At 33.0% G+C, this 19,526-nt stretch overlaps 2 protein-coding genes across 3 annotated transcripts; one reads left to right on the forward strand and one right to left on the reverse strand.

The window, feature by feature from the left end:
- Positions 1 to 301: 301 nt before the first annotated feature.
- Positions 302 to 8,662, reverse strand: LOC128172745 (uncharacterized). Of its 2 annotated transcripts, XR_008242323.1 has the most exons (4): positions 8,187 to 8,662; positions 7,882 to 7,920; positions 551 to 1,619; positions 302 to 435 (listed from the first exon to the last, which is right to left on the reverse strand). XR_008242323.1 is itself a non-coding variant. In XM_052838500.1 (3 exons), exons 1-3 carry the CDS (start codon positions 8,224 to 8,226, stop codon positions 1,159 to 1,161), a joined length of 540 nt encoding a protein of 179 aa, XP_052694460.1. In that variant the 5' UTR covers positions 8,227 to 8,662; the 3' UTR covers positions 302 to 1,158. The 2 variants fall into 2 exon arrangements, 1 of the variants encoding a protein (XP_052694460.1); XM_052838500.1 differs by having other exon boundaries at positions 302 to 1,619.
- A 2,854-nt stretch (positions 8,663 to 11,516) lies between these two features.
- On the forward strand, positions 11,517 to 17,539 carry LOC128172670 (ficolin-2-like). The gene is made up of 6 exons (XM_052838442.1): positions 11,517 to 12,750; positions 13,169 to 13,256; positions 13,816 to 13,955; positions 14,158 to 14,254; positions 15,846 to 16,010; positions 16,467 to 17,539. The coding sequence occupies exons 1-6, from the start codon at positions 12,442 to 12,444 to the stop codon at positions 16,733 to 16,735; spliced, it is 1,068 nt and encodes a 355-aa protein (XP_052694402.1). The 5' UTR covers positions 11,517 to 12,441; the 3' UTR covers positions 16,736 to 17,539.
- The last annotated feature ends 1,987 nt before the right edge of the window (positions 17,540 to 19,526 follow it).

Raw genomic sequence — 19,526 nt, forward strand, 5'->3', positions numbered from 1 at the left:
TGATAGTTATCCAATGAAATTTAATCAAAATTGTTTTCAACATGTAAATAGGATGCACACTCTATCTGACTATAGCGCACTGTTCTTTTTGTCTTCCTGTCCTTTACTTCTTGGAGCTAAAAATCAAAGAAAAATCCTTTAAATGTATAGAATATTCAATGACGGGTCAAACAAAATAAAGAGAACATAGACTATAACTAGTATACAACTTCGTTTAACTGGATTTTTTGTAACTGAGAGAGAGAGAGAGAAAGAGAGAGAGAGAGATACATTTGGAATAAAACATTTGACTTACGATCTGAGGTAGTAAGACGGCGGAGTTAACAGCAGATACTTTTTTGGGGGCATCGTGCGGGGTCGGCCACCCTTTGCCCCAGTTGGCAGCGGTCTGTCTTGATCCGTTTTTCCCGCGGCAGTCGATTCCATTATTTCCAGCTGTTAAACAAAATATATTTTAAATTTTATTCTATATATATATATCTATATATGAGAGGCTTTTAAGAGGTCTTTTTTTATTGTTACGATCAATAAGGTTAACTTCTGTACATACACGCTCTTTGGGGCGGGTTTCCTCGTCCCGTGGCTGGGGGTTTTCGACATCACTCCGTCTCCCTCTCCCCCTCTTCACTGGGACGCGGCATTCAATGCCAACATGGCCTAAGATGGATCGTAGGATCCATGCCAGGAGGAGGAGGAACACCATAACCACAGCAGAGACTACTAGGCCATAGGCATCTTGGACTGTAATAAAATTAAACTAAAAAAAAAATAATTATAAATACGCTGTACATGAACACAATAGAATATTTTATATTTAAACTCCACCTGGGGCCACTCTACTTAATTTATAATTTAAGAAATGAATTAACTACTTACATGCTGATCTACAACATCAGGTTTCGTATCATGCAAAACCAAAATCAAAATTGGAACAGATTGGAAAAGAAAAACACGTACATGCGAAATATCACATTTATTTCTACAATCCAAATACATGTAGAAACGAGAACACAAAAAATAAGAGTACATGCATATTACAGAATTACAATATTAAATAGATTCTGAATCAAGTTCGCCCATTCCGTATTAGTGTCATGAACAGAGGTTTTTAATCTGTTGAAAATATCGTGTTCCTCTATGATGTCGCTGGTCATGCGATTAAAACCGTTTTTTTTTTTGCCGTTGATTATAAATGCATCGGAGAATAACTATGGGTATTGCCAATAAACGCAAGAAGTAATAAACATATTTACTTTGATAATCGGTCGTGTTAGTCTTCTCTGCAGGATGGGATATAGAAACAGGGGTGGATGTGTTGACTGTGGAAATGTTGACTGTGGAAGTAGATTTGGGAGTGATGGATGTTAGATCCTGTATACCAATTACGGGGGTGGATATGCGGGGATGTGTGAGAGTAGAACCGGTAGATGTATGATCATGAGTGTCAGCAACTGGGGTGGAAGTTTGGGTGTGTGAGCGAGTGGCACGAGATGAACGTTGGACCTGTGTGTGAGTGACAGTGGACAATGTACGATGAGTGTGAGTATCAATGAGAACACCGGCGGATGTTCGCTTGTTGTCAGTTGTTACCGACGCGTTGATAGATGGAGGACTGGTATCTAAATAAATAATAATAAAAAAAATCAACAACAACATAAAAACGAACAAGAAAAGAGATCAACCCAATTCCTTCCCCTTGTAAAACTAAATAATTAACAAACAAAATAAACGAACAACAAAAATATAAAAATTACTAGACTCTTGTTGCTATAGCAACAAAAAGGTCTTCCGTTCCTTATGTTTTAATCTGTACAAAAAGTCCATTTCTCTTGTAAACAGAAAATGGATATAACATATACTGTAAAGGAATTCCAAAGAAATAAAAAAAAACAAAAGACAAAATATCAATTTTTGAGTACTTTCTGTGACGACCGGAAGTTACGCCGGATCATTTAGAACATAGTGATCATATCTTCATACATTGTTTTGTCTTTCCTCGAAGTTTTGATGTTCAAGTTTTTGTAAGTTATAATATCTCTTTGAGAAAAGGTTTTTAGTCTCGGTACCGGAAACGAACTAACGGAAGTGATTTAAGAAATTAAAAGAAGATGTTTTAGTTCATTTACCTACGGTACGTTTATATTAAAACAATATTAAAACATTAAAAATAATAAAACAATATTAAAACAAATCTAAAGTTAAAAAAAAAACTTCTATTCTTTGAACGCTTCAAGTGAGAACCGGAAATGACGTACGACCAAATGAACCCCGTTAAACACATGTTCAATCAAATGTTAATTATACATATAAATTTTGTATCTTGATCTCTCACAGTTTCTGGGATCTTGTGGATACTTTTTTTTTAAAAAGAAGGCTACCTGAGATATTTGAGATGTCTAACCGGAAGTAGAACTTTTTGTTGTTTATTTCTAATGTGTATATGACCTTTTGTATTTCTATAGCTTAAATGTTACTTCCAAGCTAATTAACCAAATATTTAAAAAAAAAATCAAAATTGGGTGTACTTCCTGTGACGACCGGAAGTTACGCCGGATAAAACAAACTAATGTGAACCCATGTACATACATAGATCTATAATCCCACAATGTTTGGTTTTTCAAATTGTTACCGTAATAAAGATCTCGACGAAATAAGGTTTTTTGTCTCGGGACAGGAAACAGACAAACGGAAGTGCTCAATGTAAATTGTATTAAATATTTCTTGTATACTTGCCTTTTGTACGTAATTGATAATTAAAAATACTTATAATGTCTAAGGAAAACAGTTAAACTGATAAACAGCTCGATTTGTTTGAACTCTTCCTGTGTGGACCGGAAGTGACGGAAGACCAAATCAAACCGGTTAAACACATCTTCAATAAAATGTCTATCATTCATGAAAACTTCATGATTTGATCATTTATAGTTTCTGAGATCTCGCGGGTACAAAATGTGTTTTAAAAAAGCTACCTGAGATAATTGATATATCTCACCGGAAGTAGAATTCTTTTGTTGATATAACATCGCATAGATAACATATGTATAGAATAATAGTTTTATATTTATTCTATGGAAAAGAAATTTAATGCGTAAAAATATTAATTTTTGAAGTGCTTCCGGTGACGACCGGAAGTTACGACGAACAAAACAAAATAGTTTAAACACATCTACATACACTGGTCTATCATCGTACAAAGTTTGGTCGTTCAAGTCTCTACCCTTTTTGAGATCTCGAGGTGACAAGCTTTTTCAACGCGGGACAGGAAACGGACGACCGGAAATAAATTTTGAAAAAATGAAAAAAACGCCTAGAGATATTATCATTGTCTTTCATTCCAAAAAATTTCAAAAATATCTATCCAGCCATCTCCGAGAAATCTTGTGGACAAAAAAAGGAAAAAAAAAATAATAATAATTCCGTTCCTCATGTATAAATCTGTACAAAAGATCCATTTCTCTCGTAAACAGAAAATGGATATAATTTATACTGTAAAGGAAATCCCAAGAAATAAACAAAACAAAAAGACAAAACTTCATGTTTGAGTACTTTCTGTGACGACCGGAAGTTACGCCGGATCATACAAAACATAGTAAACATATCTTCATACATTGCCTTGTATTTTCTCAAATTTTGGATGTTCAAGTTTTTGTTAGTTATAATATCTCGTTGAGAAATGGTTTTTGTCTCGGGACCGGAAAGGAACGAACGGAAGTGATTAAGAAATTGAAAATACGTATTTTAGTACATTTACCTATGATAAGTTATTGTTCATCACATTAAGTAATATGCTAAAAAAATTCTAATTTAAAAAAAAACAAAACCTTTTATTGCTTTTATTTTATCACTTCGAGTGAAAACCGGAAGTGACGTACGACCAAATGGAACCCGTTAAACACATGTTCATTCAAATGTCCATTATCCATACAAGTTTTGTGTCTTGATCTCTCAAAGTTTCTGAGATCTTGGGGGTAGTTTGTTTTTTTAAAAGAAGGCTACCTGAGATATTTTAGATGTCTCAACGGAAGTAGAACTTTTTTGGGTTATTTTACCATCTGTGGATGACCTCCTGTATTTTTATAACTAAAATTTTACTTCCATGCTAAATAACCAACATATTTTCAAAAATTCAGAATTTGGTGTACTTCCTGTGACGACCGGAAGTTACGCCGGATGAAACAATATAGTGTTAACACGTGTCCATACACAGGTCTATAATCCTACAAAGTTTGGTTGTTGAAGTCGCTACCGTTTTTGAGATCTCGTCGATATAAGGTTTTTTGTCCGGGACAGGAAACGGACAAGCGGAAGTGCTTAATGAAATTTAAATTTTTTATATCTTGTTACTTTCCCATTTTACATTATTATTCATCGAAGTAGCTAAAACTATCAAATAAAAACAGTTTTATGGATAAACAGTTTGATTTGTTTGAACTCTTCCGCTGTGGACCGGAAGTGACGGAAGACAAAATGAAACTGTTTAAACACATCTTCAATCAAATGTCTATGATTAGTGAAAGTTTCGTGTTTTGATCACGTACAGTACCTGAGAACTTGCGGGTACAAAATATGTTTTAAAAAAGCTTCCTGAGATAATCGAGATATCTCACCGGAAGTAGATTTTTTTTGTTTATTTAACATTGTATAGATGACATATGTAAGGATCTATACTAATATCTTTATTCTATGGGAAATAAATTAAATATGTAAAAACAAAAAAAATTCAAGTGCTTCCGGTGACGACCGGAAGTTACGCCGAACAAAACAAAATAGTTTAAACACATCTACAACTATAGGTCTATCATCCCACAAAGTTTGGATGTTCAAGTGTTTACCGTTTCTGAGATTTCGTTGGTACAAGCTTTCTCAACGCGGGACAGGAAACGGACGACCGGAAACGATTTTTGACAAAATGAAAAAAACGCCTCGAGATATTGTCATTTTCTTCCATTCCAGAAAATTTCACATAAATCTATCCAGTCATCTCTGAGAAATCTTGTGGACAAAAACTGGGAAAAAAATAATAATTATAAAATAGAGCAAAGCTCGTTGCAAAGCAACGAGTGGGTCTTCCGTTAATGTTTGAAGTAAAGCTGGAAGTTCCTGTAAGAAGCAGAGCTCTTAAACCAATAACAAGAGAAACTAAAATAAAAAGATGAAAAAATCGAATATTCCTGGTACGACTTAACAAAATACGAATGATTTTAAGTACGACTTAACAAAAACCTTTCCGATTTTAAGAACGACTGAACAAAAAAAAATCCGAATGTGTTCAGGTACGACTTAGCAATTATTTTTGGTACGAGTTAATTTTACTTTGAACATTACGCTATTTTTTAAACCAAGGACGCGGAATCAAAATTTCCGGAAAAATCAATTTTTAAACCCCGATATCTCTGTCATGCATCATCCGATTTGAAAACGGCTTTCAGTGTTAGATTCAGCTTAAATAGCTCTACAAAACACATTTTCATTTTTGATTCGATCAGAAAATTCATTTTTTCGAAAAATTTGTTTCACTTCCGGTTTCGACCGGAAGTGACAAAATACATTTTTTTGGTCAAATGCCATAAATAAATCCGCAGATTTACAATCACAGAAAATTTCAAGTCTATATAAACCACCGTTTACGAGAAAAGTCCTGGACAAAATCACTTTTTGAAAAATTTTAAAATGACGTAACTAGAAAACGGAAGTGATTTAATGACTGAACCTTTACAAGCTTCAAGGAACAAGAATTTAACATAATCCCTGAAAATTTCTTGCAAATCGGTTGAATAGTTTTTGAGATATAAAGCAAAAAAGAAGTCAGAAGGAAAAACAAGAAGAATAATAATAATAAACTAGAGCAAAGCTCGTTGCAAAGCAACGAGTGGGTCTTCCGGTGGTGTCGAGAGTAAAGATAAAAGCTCCTGTAAGAAGCAGAGTTCTAAAACCAACTACAAAGAAAATAAAAAAAAAATTTAAAAAAAATCGGATAATTCTTAGTACGACTTAACAATGTCTGAATGATTTCAAGAACGAATTAACAAAAACCTTTACAATTTCTAGAACGACTTAATATAAAAAGTCCCGAATGTCTTCAAGTACGAATTAACAATTTTTGAATTATTTTAGGTATGAGTTAATTTAACTTTTAAAATAACACTATTTTCTTAACCAAGAACGTGGAAACAAAATTTCCGGAAAGCTCAATTTTTAAATCCCAATATTTTTGTAATGCATCGTCCGATTTTAAAACGGATTTCAGTTTTAAATTAAGCTTAATAAAAGCTCTTTTGTTGCTTTATGATTTTTATCAAATTGTTGTACAGAAAAAGGTTATTTTAAAAAGACTTAATAGCCCTTTTGGTTCCAAATTTGAGGGGTCAGCCCTTTTTTTTTAATATCAAATAAAAGGTCTCACTAATATAAACATATTTTGTTCTACAAATGTTAACGAATGGTTAACCGTTATCGAGATATCTAAACAACTGTATTTTAGGGGCCGACCCTTTAACTCTTTACCGTGGCCACTAATAACAACATTTATGGTATCATATTGTTCAGAACATTATTTTGTTCTACATTGCTTTTAAAAAATATTTCTGCTTTTTCAGATATTTTAAAATGATCAAAGTTTTGATCTTCTGGCCCCTTGAAACCCCTAATTACGTAATATATGACTAAGGTATGATACTGTATAGATAAACAATTGTACAATGAACATTTTTGCTTCTATAATTAATAACAAATTATTGTTCAGTAAACAGTTCTTGTAAGAAGATTTAAGACCCCTCTTGACCCCTAATTGGAGGGGCCAGCCCCTTTTTCTTGATATCAAATGAAAGGTCTTGCAAATTTAAACATATTTTGTTCAACAAGTGTTCACGAAATGTTAACCCTTCTTAGGATATCTTTACAAATGTGTTTTAGGGGCCGGCCCTTTATCTCCTAAATGGGGTCATAACAAAAAAAATTAAGGTAGCATATTGTACAGAACATTATTTTAAGCAACTTTTGTTCTACAATGCTTTTCAAAATATTTCTCCTTTTTCAGATATTAATGATCGAAATTTTGAAATTCTGGCCCCTTGGAACCCCTTATTACGTAACATATGACTTAGGTATGGTACTGTATAGATAAACAGCCGAACAATAAACATTTTTGCTTCTATAATTAATAACAAATTATTATTCAGTAAAGAGTAATTGTAAGAAGACTTTACAGCCCTCTTGGCCCCTAATTTGAGGGGCCAGTCCCTATTTCTTGATACCAAACGAAAGCCCGTGTAATTTGAAACAACTTTTGCATTACATCTTATAACAAAATATTTATACATCAAAAGATATCACAGAAAATGTGCAAAAATTTCGCGAAAAAATTTGGTGCCAATTTTCAGGTTCAGGCGAGCTTGGAGGCCTTTAGCAATTTTCATCATTGGAAGCATGGGGGTACATCTACATACATTCATCTACAATCCCTGAAAATTTCAAGCTTCTACCTTGATTAGTTTCGGAGGAGATGCGTGGACAAAATGACCCTAAAAAATTTACAAAATCGTCAATATCTGAAACCGGAAGTGACGTCATCATTAAAAAATTTTATTAAATGTAGCGCCGATCATGCTTTATCCATCCTGAAAATTTTGTGCGAATCGGTTGGATAGTTTTTGAGAAATAGCGCTCCAAAAAAGTCAGAAAAAGAAAAAAAAGAATAATAAAGAAAAAGAAACCGTAGAATAACAAGAGGGTCTTCCGTTGGAAACGGAAGACCCTAAAAAAAACAATAGAATAACAAGAGGGTCTTCCGTTGAAAACGGAAGACCCTAAAAACCTTACAATCACTATAAGGTCTTCCGTTGGAAACGGAAGACCTTAATTACAGTAATATATAAAACTCACGCATAGACGACGTGTCAGTCATTGTGATCGTTGTTTGATCTGAAAAAAAATTCAAATCCATTCTCAAAAATGCATTAAAACCGTAAATATTCGCACAAGATTGATTATACATTAACATGTTTTTTTCAAATATAGAAAGGAGGAATAGGTTTGCTTCCGCCTGCCCCCCCCCCCCCTTGTAATTTTTTCCGGCTCTGTACGTTAACATAAAAATACAAATACAGTTCAAAAGTTCAAAACTTGAAACTAACCATACTTTGCATATAATAATTATAAGTAATGATACAAATAATGCAATTATATACCAGAGCAAATCACCTCTTCTCCCACGAAGTGACAGGGCATGATTGATTTTTTTTTGTATATTGTACATGGTCAGCAGAATATTATGTAAGTCAAGGCTGCGTGCAAATTTCTTGATGGTCACCAGTATCTTTACAGGTCTAGGATTGGTCAAGAGTGACAGGAGGCGGAGTTTTCCCATACAACGATACCCCATACTTTTGAGAAAGAAAGAAAAGGATAGAAAGAACAATTATTCACACAGGTGATAAACCGTGTTTAGCAACGTGGAGTTGAAAGGAAGGAAGAAGTGAAAGAAAGAAAAGATTTTTTTACCTGCACAATACAGGGGTTTTTCCGAAGTATCCTAGAAGAATAATTTCTTTAATATTATTTTCAAAGCAGAAATGTGCATAGTGTTCAACTGGTCGGCAGCCGGGTCCTGCGATCATTAATACTTATGCTTTTCTCTTAAAAGTTTGTGCAGTATTCCTTTTCACTCTTGTTTGAATAAATGTTGTCTTTGAAATAATAGTTGTACAATATATAAATAGTGCCTGTTTGGGAGGGTAACAGTTGAAATTCACACCCCGAGAAAATCATTGTCAACTTCCGCTTCGCGTCGGTTGACAATTGTTGTTAGTGATGTCAATTTCAACTGTTACCCTCCCCAACAGGCTCTATTTATTTTATTGTACTGAATGTCTTAATTTTAGAATTGTTTTTACTGCTTTTATATAGAAATGACGTGATTATAACGGCGAACCGTACGCGCATGTAACAATTCGTACTGTCGGTCCGTTGCCAAGCGTGTTGCTAACGCTGAAGGTAAGAGAACGGATTATCAACTCCGTCTAAATCAATCAGATTTCAGTATCTAACATGGAAGTATAATAATAAAACTTGTATAGTGCGAATACGGATATAGAAATATCCCAGGTTTATCGGTGGTATTTAGTTTATTTTATGTTGATTCCTTGGTAAAATTTCTAACAAATGTGGTGGTTATAATGAATGTGGATATTACAAATTTACAAATATAGCAAACTATATTTTGAAACAATGTTTTAATTGAAAAATTGTTCAATGCAGTATAGTCCCTGAATTCCGTGAGTTAGAAATCATTTTGTTCTCACAAGGAGTGGTATTTCTTGTCAGGAAGGTCTGTTGAAAGAAGCATATTTTTCCACGAAGTTTACAATAGGGCGGAGTTTTACAGACACATTGTATTAAATAAATCATGTTAAAACATGACGATCGGGTCAGTAGATTAAATTTGATTTTATTCTTTTGAAATATTCAATCTCAAAGTTCATACAGCGCGGTATGCTGAAAACAGTATGACACTTAATAATCATTTTTATTTATCTTACCCCCCCCCCCCCCTCCTCGCACCAATGCGCCGACGTTAGTTAAATTCCAGATTCCCTTTTATTACACAATACTTTGTAATTTTCTTTAATTTTTTTTTTTGAGTGATTTATAGACTTGGGAAACTGCAATGACATTATTTAATACTCATGAGTAGATTATAGTTTCAGGAAATTGTAAAGACGATTTTTTTTTACAAATGAAGCCTCTCACCAATCTTTATTGAGAAATCAATATCAACAAGTTTGCAATATGTTCCATATAGGGTCACTCGATAAATGAGATCTAAATTCCCGATATTATTTAGCATAAAATTTTACCAACCTGTAAAAAATGCCTTAGTTGTCCGTAGGAGATTAGGAAGTTATTCCACTTAACATCATATTTAATTTAAAAAATATACATTTATAGATAAACACAACAAAACAACTTTAAAATTCACAAAATATTTCCTCACATACGCCGAGTAAGCAAACTCAAGTATCACAAAATCTGTAAGACTATGATTGTTCACATCTTTACAAGACAATACTAGTGTTTTTAAGTTTTCAACCGATTTTTTTTTCATTGAAAGGGAAATCAGAAAGTATGTACATATAAATAACATTATAGTTAGTTATAGCTAATGTGACTAAGGTGAGCGATCTATCCCTTGGCCCAATACTTCATGTATTACTTTAGGCCATCTCTATTTATGAACAACCACTGTCGGATAATGAAACTGAGCAAGAAATGATTGCTGTTTCTAGAAGATTTTATCATTTGATTAACTAAAAATAATATCAATTTTCCTAGGTTATTATATTTAAAATTTTACAGCGGTGGTGACGCACTCATATACGAATGATAATTAAATTGGGTTTCTCAAAGGAATTTACAAATATGCTCGGTTCTCAGCCTCAGTTGGCATAGATAGACCGGATCAATGACACACTACTGATCTAATGACGCTGACAAACATGGTGGTTAATGAATTCCATCTCTATTGTATAGCATCAAGCCGTCTCTACATCCAAATCATACATTTCAAAGTTTGTCAACTTGATTTTATCACAGTTATATTTGGTGAAGCTATTTTCCCGTAAGACAGCAGGGAGTTTAGGACCTTTAAGTCTTCGTTTAACATAACGATGTCATTCCCTTTACAGCTACAGAACTGTTTACCTTTTTCTTTTTGATTTGGTTATGCTTTATGATTCTTTTATAAAAACAAATACTCGCCAGCTCAGCGATACATGGACCTTTAAAATGATTTTTTAATATGAATTATAAATTCAAATAGATGGCAATCGGAATGCAGGTGTAACGATCCATTCACCCGTGATAGAGGCACTTGGGAGGATATTTCCACCTGAAAAGAAACATTTAAACATGGTTCAAGCTTTTAATTGACGATAATTTTAAGTCTATTGATCGAACTACATATTAAACAATGATAAAAACATTTCAATAGCAATAACTCAAAAAGACCTCAACAAAATTCGGAAATAAGAACGCTGTCAGAAAAACTTTGAAAGTAGTGAAAGCAAATAAAGATTGTTACTTCGTTCTTAAATTTATCTTCTTTTTTTTTCAATTATAAGAAAAAAAATCAAAATATATCATCCTTGATTGAATACCAAAAGTGATAAAAATATTATATTATTTAATTATTTACTATACTTTTTGTTAGATTTATATTGTTTAAAGTGTAAATTGTTCTAAGGCATGATTTAATATTAACCAGAAATGCAGTTCTGTTAACCCGTACAGAAAATCATTTTTCATTTTCAATTTTCATTCAATGAATTCAGTAAACATGTATGCAATCTAAAAACAAGTATACCTTAAGCGAGACAATGTGTTTAGAGGAGAAACGCCAATGTAAAGATCATTTATGTTTAATTTTAGTAAACATCTTTGCTTAAGTGAATTACGGACCCCCCCCCCCCCACAAAAAAACAAATAAAAAAAAAAAAAAAAAAAAAAACTAAAAAGACAGGATGGTCGACTTTCCGCCTTACGTTGAAAATAATTATTGGACAGAAATACTGTAACATCATCGTTAGTGCAATGAAACGGATTCTGTGCAGTACGTTTGTTTTTAGGTAAGAACGCTAATATTTATTCACACTCTCCAAAAATGATTTGTGTGTACAAAGTGAAACAGATGTGACTTAAACATGAAACCGAATAACCTTAACATTTCAAGATCTCTCATCCTGCTTTGGAGGATACATGTAATTAAAATATAAACAAGATGTTTTTATATTAAATGTAAATGGTGAGATTTTGTTTTCTTTTTATTTTCATGTACCAATTCAAATAGATTTTCTAAAATCTGAACAGCATAATTCATCAGATAACCTCGAGAGAAAACATTTCCAATAATTTAGCCACAGTTATCATAGTTTCATTGAAATTTACGTTATACTAGAAACAATCTTGTGAATGTCGCAAATGACAATGAGGATTAAATATCAATGCTAATATATCTTAACAAAGAAAGTGTTCTATAGTAGGGAAAAAAGCCATGATTTGATGTTTATACTTCAGAAGAAACATTTCAAACTCTAGTCATAAGAACAAAACAAAAAACAGATTAAAGAGAAAGTGGTTACAAATATTATGCAAACAGAACGTGAAACAGAAGAACATGAATAAAGTATCACATCATGTTGGCGACGTCGATCATTCCTTAAAGAGGATTTCTGGTCGTGTGCTTCCTGATCTAATATTCCCAACCGTTTAACGACGGTTACTCTGAAGACCTTCCTAATATATATAATTAATTTCGACAAAGCAATGAGGAAAATCAATTTTTTGCAAGTTATAAGATAATGCGCTGCACTAAAACAAGAATATGTAACCTCTCAGCAGAGCAAAGAAAACAGAAATACAGTCTATTTTTTTACATTTAGTTTTAGAATGAAACAGCATGTTTGGTTTTTGGTTAGTAATTCTTTAAATGCAGTGGCTTTTACAACAGTACTGCTTTGTTTGGTATCATTAACCGAAGGAGTGACATCCGCGGTTGTCCCTGGTGAGAGGTATCGTGGTCCCGTGGTACGGGTGGTGGGAATCATTGGACAACAGCAGTGTGTCCGGGAATGTAGACACAGACCCAAGCTATGTCGAGGAGTCAACTATCAGAAACAGAAACTACTGTGTGAACTCGTGTCGGCCATCAACGAAACGGAATCCAATCCTGACTACGTTAGAATTGAACTCGATCAGGTAAGATCTCTCTCTCTCTCTCTCTCTCTCTTTTCAAACTGTCCTTCACATGTACAAATTTGATATTGCTTTTATCCCTTTTTATCTCAGTTTAAGATGTGGGACGTATTGTGAAAACACCATATCTTGTTTAATTCATTACCACAAAGTTAAAAATATATACGTAGTAGATTTCTATATCAAAAGGTTCAATTTTCATTGATCCAAACTTTGAAAATGTTCCAGTTTTTATGCACAAGAAAGACCACACTTAACGCTGTAATGTATATGATGTATATCTGAGGTGTGTTCAGTAGATCAGGTGTTCGCAAGCGCTCTATTACCTCTGTGTAGGAGAGAGAACATATAGGCAAGCGTTCTAGAGCACACACCTCTCTGTCTTTGGATACATAAATCGTCCACCCTGATTCTCTTGTAGACTGGCCATATTCCAGTTGATTGCCTGTCATGTTCTACTGATGATCTGTGTGTGACGCTTTCTAGTAAGGAAGTTCACTGTATTCGAGGTATATTATCTAGTTGTCTATCATTGCATCACCTGGGTAATAGCACAATCATAGATCTTTTGATACCTTTAAGTTCAAAACATTAGTTAAATACCGCTGTTGTAAGCTTACTTGGTTGTTTTATACATTGATTCATATATTTAAGAAGCAACTTGACTAGAGGTGGAGATTCGAAGCATCCACTTACGGCGTTACAACATTATAACGAAAAAAAAAATGTAACGACATTTGAAAGACATTAAGCACAATCACTGCTATAACCTTTTTGTCGCCGGTGTAATTCGAGAATCAAAGTTTTTTTTACTTAATATTTAATTATGCACGAAATAATAACTATATAAATATTATTGCTATGAAATGCAGTTACATTTCTAATATCCATTTACCTTTTTTATGCTATAAATCTTTTCAATGGTTGAATAGCGATGCCAATATCACATCTCACATCTGCTTTATAGGACGGATATACTTACTTTCATACAGATTTGTCAAACGCTTGATGTGTAGATTTAATTACGTATCACACGTTTTACAAATAATATAAATTGCATGTTATTAGACAATGGCAGTCCGACGGATTGTACATCCCTGCACAACATCAACTGTGGCCTGCCTTGTGGACTGTACAGAGTACGTCTACCATACATCGGTCACGTGACAGTTTTCTGTGAGATGGAAAAAGATGGCGGGGGATGGACAGTAATGACAATTTTCTAGGGTTATATTTTCGTCATAATAAAAAGCACTTTGATTTTATTTATAAAGATACATGTTACAAGGTATTTAATGTTCGTTAACAAGTAGTTTATTTTAAATAAAACAAAACGTTAACAAAAATTTTAATAATATAGAGAAACAAGACTGTTCCGTGAAATAATTACCCAATGATATGTTTATTAAGGTGTTCCAACGTCGTCAGGATGGTTCTGAGGATTTTTACCGAACCTGGACAGAGTACAAGAACGGATTCGGAAATTTGGGCTCTGAGTTTTGGCTCGGTATTTAGCTGGGTTTTTTTAGTCAATGTTTATTTAAATATACCTTAATGATATCCCGCACAAGCGCGTATTCTTCAACGGAATAAGGATAAAAGTTTTTATTTTATATTTAACCAGTTGGTAAGTATTTACTGGTGTCACATCCCTTGATTATTCTTTAAATTAAATTTCACTATAATTTTCATCACAGTATAAAATAAGACTTTAACATTAAAGACTGTTGAAACGTACTTGGGAAGCCCCCCCCCCCCCCCCCCCACACACACACACATTCTACATCCCCGTTTTATGCATACATGTATATATCATTTATTAATATAGATGTAAATCACATTTTTGTTTATTGTTGTTAAAAGATGAAATAAAAAAAAACGATTGTATTTGCATATTTAATTGAGTTGTCAGCTATAAAGCATCTGTCAATTTGTCAACTCGTTCGACACTTTTTGCCATGGCGTTCATTCTTTTAACCGCTTTCCTTGGTACCCCGTTCTTGAAAGTTATTTTCATCTACACTATCATATAATTATTGTAACCTGTCAAATTGTAACTAATAATCTTTTATTAAATTAAACATAGATTGCCAATCCAACTTTTCTGCCTGCAATTTATGACAAACTCGTCATGTCAACCCGCGTTCTTGGTTACCCCTTTCTAGATAGTTCTATGGTATTTTCTTACCAGAAGTCGTGCTTCCCTATGATCTATCCATCAAAACTAAAATCTCTCCTTCAAGAAACGAATTATTTTTTCTTTTGTTTCATTCAACATTTTTCAGATCATTATTTCTTTGGATACCCTAAATCAGATCACAATACATATATATACTTTTTACCTAATCATTCAATAATAAAACATGCAAGCATATAATTTGATGCACCCCCCCCCCCCCCCAATGACTTGGATCCGCCACAGCGTATCCACCACCTAATTCTCATTTTTGCTATTTCGGACTGGTTTATAAAAAATAATAGTATGTTTTTAATTTATTTGCCAACTATTTATCAGGTAAAATTTAATTACAGTTTATTTACAGTTATCCTAAAAAGAGTGCAATACAAATGTATACGTATATTCCAGTCTATTTTTATCCATATTTAGAAATAGCTAACATTGTTATCTGGATAAAAGGTGGTATGAAAATGTTATTAAATTGCCCTTTTCTATCTTATTCAATGAAATTAATATATTGTGTTTATTTTCTTCTTAGTTTTAGTTAAATAACAGCTCACTGAATAATATATATTTTTATCACATATTCAGCGCGAGGTTTAACAAAACAATCTTTTATTACTTGCGATCCTATAAAAATCTCTCATGATCTGGGATGGTATGTGATATTTTTTTCAACTTATGTGCTTTCTGTCCATTCGCCAAGCTGGGGAATAGAAAACACATAACTCAGATAAAAATTATGAAATATCCTATATTTTTCGTTATCGTGTATGTTTTAATTTTTATAACATTGTGCAACAAAGATTCTATATTTCTATTATACAACTTTATGCTAATTCTTTTTTGTTATTTCGTATTCTCATTGTATAACAGTTCACTGTAGATGTATAAAATACATATTCTTTGTGTATATCAGGTAATCACAAACTACATAACCTTCTGAGTCAGGGGACGTATGAGATGAGGATGGACATGGAGGACTTTGACAACCAGACACGTTACGTCAAGTACAGCAGTTTTAACGTAGGAAATGAATCATCAAAATACACCGTCACGTTGTCGGGCTTCTCGGGAGATGTCGGTGAGAGTTTGTTTTCCTTTTATATGCGTCTGTAAAATTGCATTACTTATGATTGGTATAAAGTTATTCTTAATGGTTACCCAATTTGTTTATTTGTAAAATATATCACTAAGTTTGAAAACTTCATAGGCTCAATTTTAAAATAAAATTTTTAACAAACTTTAAAAATATCATCAAATTATTATAACCATTACCTGAAAAAAAACCTCTTCAATATATGGTTTATACTTGCCAAGGGCAAGATCCTTCTTTCTTTTTTTTCAAATTTCACAAATTTTTCACAGTAAAGTTTGGTTTAAGTTACGCATAGATGTTTTGTGCATCAATTTTTAATCCCTTTAAAAACTGGAGAAATTATGCAGAAACATACAAAGGAACTAATCCACATACAACGTACATTCAATCGAAATATATCCGCTCTAGCGTTTATAAAGTAGCACTAAGTTTTCATTGTAGATGACTGTTTCACGAGTACAACATTAAATAACCCAATAAACAATATGAAGTTCTCCACATGGGATGACGACAATGACCTTCGGTCAGGTAACTGTGCTTTTTCCCAAAACTCAGGGTGGTGGCACAAAAGTTGTTCCTGTTCTAACCCGAATGGTCTTTACCTAAGAGGGGAGACTTCGTTAAGAAATGAAGGACTCACTTATGTACCTTGGCGAAGTGGTTTATATTCGCTGAAAGTGACACAGCTCATGGTCAGAAGAGTAAATTAAGTCAGAGACAATTACGTGTGCTTTGACAGACCGTAGGCAGCCTTCTCTATGTTTCTGTTTTTGTCTTACACTGTGTATCACAACGCCGCTGTGGAATATAAATTGACATTCATTTCGTCGTTTTAGCTCACCGAGACAAAATCAGGGGGAGCTTATGCTATACACCAGGCGTCGGCGTGCTGACCTGGTTAAAGATTTGTTCCAGGTCCTATATCTAAGTTACTACTTGCCTTATCTTCACCAAACCTGCATGGATGATGCATCTGGACCTACTTATGGACTTGAAAGACCTAGGTGCTGAATCTGGGCCATGAATTTCAGATGCTGGAAAAGGTTAAGGTTTTTGGAGCAAGTGAAAGTATTTGGAGGAGGTGGCCTCTGACGATTATATCTTGGCTATTTCTGTCCTTATTTCACCAAACGTCTTATAATACTGATGCACCTGATAAGCTTGAATGCTGAATCTTAGCCATATGTTTCAGATGCTTGATAAGGTTTAGTTTTTGGAACAGGTCACACGTTTTATAGATAAAGGCTTGCATAATTGATTTAACTATAATATAAATTAACTGCAAAGATAGCTTCAGATGCAGAGTCTGATGTCCATCTCCATCCATTATCAAGGATGCTAAAAAAATATCCTACCTCACTCAAACCTGTTTGATAGATACATGTGTATGTTGTTAAATGATATAACATCATTTCTGTGATATAGTATTGTATGATATGATACACCACTGATTTATATGAAACAATATAATATCCTACATTATATTGTAAAAATTATACGAGACGATATGTTATTGTATTTTTTTCATTAATATAAATTGCATTATGACATTGTTATGTATAGTATTGTATATTATTATACAATACTGTATAAAACGATATTGTATAATAATTGTTTAATAAATGATGTTTTTTCATATTGTTTCATATTATATTACAATATATAAAAGTGTATCACACGATAAGATATTGAAAAATGTATAATATTGTATTTAATGATATGATATTGTATAATATGATATCGTTATATATAATTTTGTATCATATGATACACTGTTGAATAATGTGATATTTTATAATATGATATTGTATACATGTAATATTTTTATGATATTGTTGTATGTGGTAAAATACAATAACGTATAACACAATACAATGTCATATTATACGACACAATATCTTAATGCATCATTATTGATGACAGTTTTATAATGTATTTAATGATAAATATATCGTAAGTATCATTGGACACATTATCATTTTCTATATTATTGTATTGATAAACGTTGTATCTTATAATACTGCATGAAATTACAATATAATTTCTATTATATGTTTTAACAATGATATACGATATTGTGTCAAAACAGTATCCATGAATGTCCTCGATCATTAACTATGGTTTTCAGGTAACTTGATAAAGGTGGTCCTATAAAGGTGATGCCCCATAAAGTTGATCCCTCGTCCCGGCGAGCTTTGTAATCTGTGATCTATGTTTTTTTCTAATATGAAAACTTCTTTACATTAAAAACGCAATTGTCCAAAAGTCCATCAAAGAATATTGATGAACCTTGTCTGTATTTTTGTTTTCACCGGTACAAGACACGCATTAATATCGAACCCTGCAAAAGGTTGCTTTGTGCCGAGTTTGGATGTAAATGGCCAAGTCGTTCTGAGGGTGAAGTGAAAATGCAAAAGACAAAAAACACAAATATATGGACATTACCTTCTATGCGAGGATTGAATTCCAATGTACATATCTTAAGAAACGAAAGTGGTCTATAATTTGAAATAAGCAATGATTGGATTGGAATACTTCAATCGGAAAAGAAATCAATAAATAAAATCAAAAGTTAAGTCTTTGCATGACTTCTTATGAGAATATGTGATAATCATAATTTTAAAAGAAGAATAAAGAGAATGGGGCTTCAAATATTATGAAAACGGAACCGTGAAACTGTGAAACATGAATAATATATTACATCCTGTTAACGATGTTGATCATTCTTTAAAGAGGATTTCCGCTCGTGGGCTTTCTGATTTAATATTCCGAACCGTTTAAAGACGGTCATTCAATAGCACTTTCTTTTATATATAATTAATTTCTAAACTAGGAAAAAATCAATTTTTTCACAAATTATAAGATAACGCGCTGCACTGTTTGTAATTATACTAAAAATGTAAACCTCAGCAAAGCATAAAAAGAACAAAAATATATATTTTTTACATTTAAGTTTTTGGGAAAAAATACAATGGTTGGTTTTATAGCTTGTAAATCTTTGAATGAAGTGACATTAACAACAATACTGCTTTGTTTGGTATCATTAATCGAAGAAGCGACATCTGCGGTTTTTCACTGTGAGAGGTATCGTGGTCCAGTGGTACGGGAGCAGCATATATAGTGATATAGAGGTGGAGGTATAGGCGATGACGTAATTATTAGGGTCACCTAGAGGGTATTTTTAGAAAAGGTAGCAATATAGAGGTCGTGTTCTCATTGGTGGACTGGATATAGAGGTGATGACGTAGTTACTATTGAGGCCCTATAGAGGGGGACTTTTTAGAACAGTAAATTTATAGAGGTCGTGTTCTCATTGGTTGCTTTTAGAAAGGGAGGTTGAATATACAGATTTAGTGAGCATGTGTAAAAAAAGTAGGAGGTTTTAGGTTATGACGAAACCATAAGATGATTCTATGGTTTGAGAGCATGCGCTGTAGTATCGATAACGTAAAATAGATGATATTAAGCAATACGTGAATTTTATTTAGAAAAAATAGATCG

The sequence above is a fragment of the Crassostrea angulata genome, chromosome 2 (assembly GCF_025612915.1).
Source record: "Crassostrea angulata isolate pt1a10 chromosome 2, ASM2561291v2, whole genome shotgun sequence".
NCBI classification, from domain to species: Eukaryota; Metazoa; Mollusca; class Bivalvia; order Ostreida; family Ostreidae; genus Magallana; species Magallana angulata.